The sequence below is a fragment of the Salmo salar genome, chromosome ssa07 (assembly GCF_905237065.1).
Source record: "Salmo salar chromosome ssa07, Ssal_v3.1, whole genome shotgun sequence".
Classification (NCBI taxonomy): Eukaryota; Metazoa; Chordata; class Actinopteri; order Salmoniformes; family Salmonidae; genus Salmo; species Salmo salar.
This window is the reverse complement of record NC_059448.1, coordinates 25,729,599-25,737,365: the sequence shown is the minus strand read 5'-3', so window position 1 is coordinate 25,737,365 and position 7,767 is coordinate 25,729,599. Positions and strand designations below refer to the sequence as shown.

The 7,767-nt window shown below is 41.1% G+C and overlaps 1 protein-coding gene and 1 long non-coding RNA gene across 2 annotated transcripts; both read left to right on the top strand.

Moving 5' to 3' along the window:
* Nucleotides 1-498: 498 nt before the first annotated feature.
* Nucleotides 499-2,499, top strand: LOC123743759 (uncharacterized). The gene is made up of 3 exons (XR_006770593.1): nt 499-1,277; nt 1,794-1,856; nt 2,025-2,499. It is a non-coding gene; the product is annotated as an uncharacterized lncRNA (long non-coding RNA).
* An 802-nt stretch (nt 2,500-3,301) lies between these two features.
* On the top strand, nt 3,302-7,475 carry LOC106609026 (uncharacterized). The gene is made up of 7 exons (XM_014207359.2): nt 3,302-3,679; nt 4,734-5,039; nt 5,173-5,442; nt 6,481-6,588; nt 6,814-6,872; nt 6,958-7,035; nt 7,165-7,475. The coding sequence occupies exons 1-7, from the start codon at nt 3,607-3,609 to the stop codon at nt 7,237-7,239; spliced, it is 969 nt and encodes a 322-aa protein (XP_014062834.1). The 5' UTR covers nt 3,302-3,606; the 3' UTR covers nt 7,240-7,475.
* Nucleotides 7,476-7,767: the final 292 nt, after the last annotated feature.

The following is a 7,767-nucleotide window of genomic DNA, read 5'->3' as shown; positions in this document are numbered from 1 at the left end:
TAGATGTTATTGCGAGTGTAGCGAAATGCTTGTGCTTCTAGTTCCGACAGTGCAGCAATATCAACAAGTAATCTAACAATTACACAATAACTACCTTATACACACAAATCTAAGTAAAGGGATGGAATAAGAATATGTACATATAAATATATGGATGAACAATGACCTAGCGGCATTGGCAAGATGCAATAGATGGTATAAAATACAGTTTATACATATGGGATGAGTAATGCAAGATAAGTAAACATCATTATTAAAGTGGCATTAATAAACTGACAGGTGATCCATTTGTTAGAGTGGCCAATGATTTCAAGACTGTATGTAGGCAGCAGCCTCTCTGTGTTAGTGATGGCTTTTTAACTGTCTGATGGCCTTTTTTCAGTCTCTCGGTCCCAGCTTTGATGCACCTGTACTGACCTCGCCTTCTGGATGGTAACGGGGTGAACAGGCAGTGGCTCGGGCAGTTGTTGTCCTTGATGATCTTTTTGGTCTTCCTGTGACATCGGGTGCTGTAGGTGTCCTGGAGGGCAGGAACTTTGCCCCCGGTGATGTGTTGTGCAGACCGCACCACCGTCTGGAGAGCCCTGCGGTTGTGGGCGGTGCAGTTGCCGTACCAGGCGGTGATACAGCCCGACAGGATGTTCTCAATTGTGCATGTGTAAAAGTTTGTTAGGGTTTTAGGTGACAAGCCAAATTTCAGAGGCACGACTCAACCTTCGCCTCTCCCGAGTCCGTACCGGAGTGATGGGACAAAACTGTATCTACGTATTGGATATCACGAAATTGGGGAGAAAACAAAAAAAAAGTCCTCCTCCTCCTCCAAAATGCCAGCTGATTCGAAAGAAAATCTAGTCTATTCTGAGTTTTTGTTATTTAATTTAACTAGGCAAGCCAGTTAAGAAGAAATTCTTACTTACAATGACAGCCTACCAAGGAACAGTGGATTAACTGCCTTGTTCAGGGACAGAACAACAGATTTTTACCTTATCATCTCAGGGATTTGATCTGGCAAACTTTCTGTTACTGGCCCAATACTCTAACCACTAGGCTACCTGCCGCCGAGGCCAAGCCAGGGAAGGCCACATGTAAGACCCATTGTACTGGTCGGCAATCAGTGAAATCTAATTGTGGGATTTTGCAATTTCGATGAATATGGAATAAGCTAATTCCTTCATTTGTTGACTGGAAATGTCAATTTTCAGCATCAACTGAACCTGTTGATGTGACCTATGTTGAGGTTGAGCTTAAACAGAAGGCCAAAGCCAAGAAGAAGAAAGGTAAGACTTAACAACCCTACTTCCATATTCCCCCTATCATAACCTCACACCTCTTTGACCCCATATTGACTAGCTGCATAATATTCTGTATATAACTGTTATATTATTCTGATGTTGTCACGTCCTGACCAATAAAAGTTGTTATTTTCTATGGTAGAGTGGTCAGGGCCTGACAGGGGGTGTTTTTGTGTTTGTTCTATGTTCTCTATTTCTATGTTGGATTTCTAGTTTGTCTATATCTAGGTTGGGGATTATTGGTTTGGCCTTCAATTGGAGGCAGATGTTCTTCGTTGCCTCTAATTGGAGTTCATATTTAGTAGGGGTGTTGTTGTTTTTTCTGTTTGTGGGTAGTTATTTCCTGTATAGTCTGTGCATCTTATGGGACTGTTTCGTCATTTGTTTCTTTTGTTTAAGTGTTATTTCTAATAAATTAAGAAGATGAGCACTTTTACCTGCTGCGTTTTGGGTCCCCTTCATCAACGCTTGTGACAGATGTTTTATCCTCACCCCTTACAGAAACAGCAACCCCACCTGAGGCAGATTCAGTCTATTCTGAAGTGAAGCCAGGTACAGCACCAGGTAAGACTAATAGCCAAATGCTATTGATACTTAATATGATACTAATATGGAACTAATGCTCTGATATCAAAGTATAATGTATCTATTTAAAGTATGTCTCTTTGTTTAATTCTTAAGAGTTTGTTTGACTGCATGTCCTAAACAACGTTGTGTGGTAATATGTTGCAGGTCCTTGAGGGATGGAGAGAGGGATGCCAGGGTGGGGGGATGGAAGGATGGTGGGATTTAGGGATGGAAGGATGGAGGGACACATCTTCAGCGGAGGAGCAGAAGGAACCCGGGAACATGGATTATGCACGCTCAATGCACACGCACAAACACACCAACACACTCACACACGCACAAACACACAGACTCAAACACAAACACACACACACACACACAATAGCACCTTGTACATTTATTATTTTATTTACCAACAGATATATTGTATTTAAGCATGATTTAATTGTTTCACTGTAACAGCTTTGTTGAATTATATGGTGTGATGATGGATCTTATCTGCAGATACAGAAATTTTATCTGCTTTGTATTGAGTTTTATTGTTTAGTTGTCTGTCATTCAGATGATAGAATAACATATTTGTACATGAATTTCCAAAATATTCCAAGTATTATTCATGTTTTCTTCTAATGGCCTGTACTTTTACATTATCTTTGCATTGTGCTTTTTTTTAAAAAGCTATTTTTTATCCACCAGATGGCATGAGTGTTTTCTTACAGTAAATGGATATTGTCATCGTCAACTTTTCCATAAAACCTAATTTGGTCAAACCTCCTTTCAGCCTAGTATAGATCTCAGGCTCCACAATGTGAGTTAAAGGGCAATCTGCTATTTCTGCATCCATTTTTGGACTTAATTATATCTACAACATTGAATCTTGAAGATAACATAAATGCCCCATTAACAAAGTTAAAATGCCATACCCCATCAGCTGAAGACACATTGCGATTTTCAGAATGATTTTGGGGGAAGGGTGTGCCTGAAAATAACAGTTCTTCTCACTTATGATGTCATATATTCTGCGGCAGTTCCTTTTTAATCTTGAAATGTGGACATGCACGTCTATGATGGCAAAGCGGTCTTCCAAGTAAGCAAAGGTTAGACTCATGAGCCAAGGTGTGGTATTTACACAGAAACAATATTGAATATTTAAATTACTGTGTTGAATTCCAAGTAGAAGAGGTGCCTTTGTCAGTAACCAGGGACCCACTACTTTCCGAGAAAGTTGGCAGGTGTTTCATTTCCCTCAGCCACACTGACCTATGAGCATGAAGAAGTCATGCAAAGACTTCTGCAGGTATATGAAGCCTAAATGAAAATACACACACACTGTTATATTTTGGCTCTCTCTCACTCGCTCTCTCTTAACCCCCCCTCTCTTCCTCTTTCTGTCTCACTCCTTCTGTCTCTTTCTCTGCAACTTTGGGTGGTCTGCTCATAAAGTAACAAAGCTACCGGTATCTGTGAAACACCATGACCATTAACCACACAACCAGCAGCAGCTAGGAAACACATGCTCCAAAACCACCACCATCAGACTGATCAACACAGTGACAGACCCCAAACACACCCACACCTCATACGGGAATTATTTTTATAAAAAAGCAGCCCTCGTCAAAAGGAGGTCTCTGCTCTATCTCTACTCTTTCTTCTCTGTGTGTTTTGGTTAGTCAACTGCTAGCTACCAGTGACAGCAATAGATAAGTACATACAGCCAGAGGAAACAGTCATAAAACGCCTTAAAGAGATGTTTGGTTGTCCCTTCTCCTCCTTCACCAAACAAGGAATACTACTTATCGTACTCTCCAACCTCCACTATGGTAAGTTTTGTAAAAAAATATATATACTTTCTCCTGTTCATGCTTTGTACCTATTACATGTGCTTTCTTGTATTATAAAGTTAGTAAAACTGTTAGCTTTCTCTAACTTCCTTGTTGGTCTTTGCAACGGTGTGTATTGACTGTAGAATGCCTGGCCATCAGTGATTGGTTGGATATCTTGAAGTGTTTGCTTTATTACTGTGTGATAACACCTACATAATACCTATATTTAGCAACATATCATGATGAAGTGATTCTGCAGTTTTGAATGAGTGCCAGTGGTGTGGTTGGGTCAGCAGCTGTTGCAGTGCTTCTAGAACGCAACAAATCTTACGATGTGAAATGCATGTCATTCATTAAATTTAAGGCAATACGGGACTGTATCAAATTATTGTTTTTATTATATAATAAGAGACACTGCAGGACTAGGATAACTGCAGCTATGCCCTAAATATCACACTTCATTGAGCTGTAACTTTATTTAGTCTTAATTGAAGACAGATGATTTTTCGTGTAAGGGTTTATAATTTGTTACTTCAGACTGACATGTATTTATAATGTCGCCCATGCAGTATATGATACATTTCTGGTGAATAATTAAACAAACACAGTGTGGTTTGTACTTATGTGCTGAGGAGGGGTTATCAGATCCACCTCCACTTCTCTTTTCCTGTCATCTCATCCTGTTCTACTGAATGTGGGGGGAGGGGACTTTAATGAAGTAAAAAAAGGACCCACACACTCAGATACATAAAGATATAAAGTTAAAATATGTAAAGTGCCACAAACAGCATAAATGAAACCTGGAAATGTGCTATATAAATACAATCCATTATAATCTATTATTGATTAGGTAGGACTTTGCATTGCAGTGTATTATTGTGTAATTATTCATGTAGGCACACTGTAACAAGTATTACAGTGTAACGATGAGTAATTACAATACTTGCTGCACAGTACGTACATGAATAATTACACAGTAGTAAGTGCACTGAAATGTAAAGTGAAACCATTGATTGGTGTCAGAATGCTAATGTCAATTTTTGTGTTTCAGGTGTGGGTGTTTCTTCATACTCGTCGTTCCACAAGACAGTAGGGGACTCCGTGGAGATCCCTGCAGGCTTAGAGGGGCAAAATGTCACCATAATGCAGTGGATGTATAGAGGAAAGGATATTGTAGAATTCAGCCCAAAAGTTGAATATTCACCTGGATCCCAGTTCGAGGGGAGACTAGAGTTGAATCTCTTTAACTTCAGTTTAACAATTAGGAAACTGACTCTGCAAGACTCAGGGGAATTTCTAGTTATTGCTGAATCAGACAAGCAGATTCCCACTAACGCTGTCACTCTGCAGGTTCACGGTAGGCAGCTATCAGCTTTTTTACCTAGTTTGTTTCCTTTTCTATGACTATAGTGTTAATGACATCTTCCATCCATTGTCTTACACTCTGGTAACATCTCGTTAACGACTCGTTACATCTCTCTCTCTCTCAGAGCCTATATTGAAGATGGAGATCCAGACAGACATCAAGCTATTGGCCAACCACTCCTGTACGGTGCGGCTGGTGTGCAACGTGTCCTGCTACCCCAACATTACCTACACCTGGGAGAGAGACAATGAGATCTACGGGGACGCCCAGCAGATTCACTTCTCTCTCTCACCAGCAGAGGGAGACATCAGAGTAAAGTGCAGCGCCTCCAACCTAGTTAGTTGGAAAACTGCCTCTACGACAGTAAAGTGTAGTAATGACACAACCACCCCAGGTACCTAGATAATATAATAATCCCTTCTATACACTTTTTATTGTGCTTATACGCTTATGTTGTCAAGTAGAATATGTAATACTTTTGATTACATTTACATCATTTAGCAGACACTTTTATCCGGCTCGGGGGTTCAAAGGGTGTGTGAAAAACGCTGTCTCAGACACCACTCCAGAATCCCCTATAAGTGTTCAATTGGGTTGAGACCTGTGACTGACACACACACACACACACACACACACACACACACCCTTTAAACCCCCTATAATCCATTGAGACCCCTCTTTCAAAGTCATTGACATCTGTTCTTCTAGTCATGGTAGCCAAAATAATGGGCAACTGGGCTTTTTTTTTTACCCCTTTTTCTCCCCAATTTTGTTGTTTCCAATTGGTAGTTACAGTCTTGTCCCATCGCTGAAACTCCCGTACAGACTCGGAAGAGGCAAAGGTCGAGAGCCGTGCATCCTCCGAAACACAACCCAGCCAAGCTGCACTGCTTCTTGACACAATGCCCGCTTAACACGGAAGCCAGCCGCACCAATGTGTCAGAGGAAACACCGTACACCTGGCAACCATGTCAGTGTGCATTGTGCCTGGCCCACCACAGGAGTCGCTAGAGTGCAATGGGACAAGAATATCCCTGCCGGCCAAACCCTCCCCTAACCCGGATGATGCTGGGCCAATTGTGCACCGCCCCATGGGTCTCCCGGTCGCGGCCGGCTGCGACAAAGCCTGGACTCGAATCAGGATCTCTAGTGGCACAGCTAGCACTGCAATGCAGGGCCTTAGACCACTGCGCCACTCGAGAGGCCCGCAACTGGGCATTTCTATTCATGATCCTAAGCATGACGGGATGTTAATTGCTTAATTATCTCAGGAACCACACCCGTGTGGAAGCACCTGGTTTTATTTTACTTTGTATCTGTCATTTACTCAAGGGTTTCCTTTATTTTGGCAGTTACCTGTATAAGACATACAGTCCTGTAGTCGTTCTCATATTGTATAGCCTAATCATGTGTGTTGTACAATATGTGACAGGACTGGCATGGAATTCCATCTACATCGGAGTATCAGTGGGAGGAGCTGTGGTGCTGATCCTCACTGTAGCTGTGGCAGTGTGCTACTGCAGGGGCCGAAGTAACACAGGTATGTACAGCTTAGGGGCCTCCACTATACTTGAAGTGACATTTCAGGTGGTTCTAGAAGTATTCTTCAGCTGATATGATTTTGTTTTCAATTTGGGGATTTACAAAAAAATGGTAAAAGAGTGAAACCCGTTATGAGTGTTGTTTATTAATTCCTGGGTATGTTTGTTGATACCCTGTTTAAGATGTTTCTGATTGGTTGATATTTTGTTCTTATTAAACACAGCAGATCTAACTGACAACACAATATATGCTGATGTTATGGACAACACAAGAAGTAGAGATGTAAGTATGCATTGCCGTTATTATTTATCTGAATGTGAGGAAGCTGTATGTACTGTATTGTAATGGTACTGTATTTTGATTCCAGACAATATCAAACAGTCAGGTAAACCCAATATCCATATATGAGACTGTCAATGATCTGGTTATCCCAAGATTGAACAAGGTAAGATATAAATGGTCATAATGGTAAAATGTCTGTGATTGAATGGAAGACTATGTAGTCCACTTTGAGAATAGTCACTACCTTTCTTGATGCTGAAACGGTTTCTTTTTGATTATCTGTCACATGTAGCCGCAGACTCTGTATGACAAGATCACGTTTGAACGCCGGGAAGCCCACCCTTCTCCTTTCCAGGAAGTACTGTGAGCTGAACAGGATGTGGTCATAGGCTGGGCCTCCCATAGATATGGAACCCTCTGCATGTTGTATCTTACACGTGTATATTCTGTAGATAGGCCTAATGTTACTGTTTAATTTCATCACGCCCTACACTATTTGTTTACTTTTTCATGATTGTAATCTTCCCCCTTTGTTGATCTCATATAAACATTGTATATATTTACAAGTATGTGGACACCTATTAAAATTTGTGGATTCAGCTATTTCAGCCAATCTCGACAGACAAACATTGGCAGTAGAATGGCAGTACTGAAGAGCTCAGTGACTTTAATCGTGGCACCGTCATGTTTGGGGTTGTTTTTCATGTTTCACGCTAGGCCCCTTAGTTTCAGTGAAGGGAAATCTTAACACTACAGAATATAATGACATGCTAGATGATTCTATGCTTCCAACTTTGTGGCAACAGTTTGGGGAAGGCCCTTTTCTGTTTCAGCATGATAATGCCGTCGTGCACAAAGGGAGGTGCATACAGAAATGGCTTGTTGAGATCGGTGT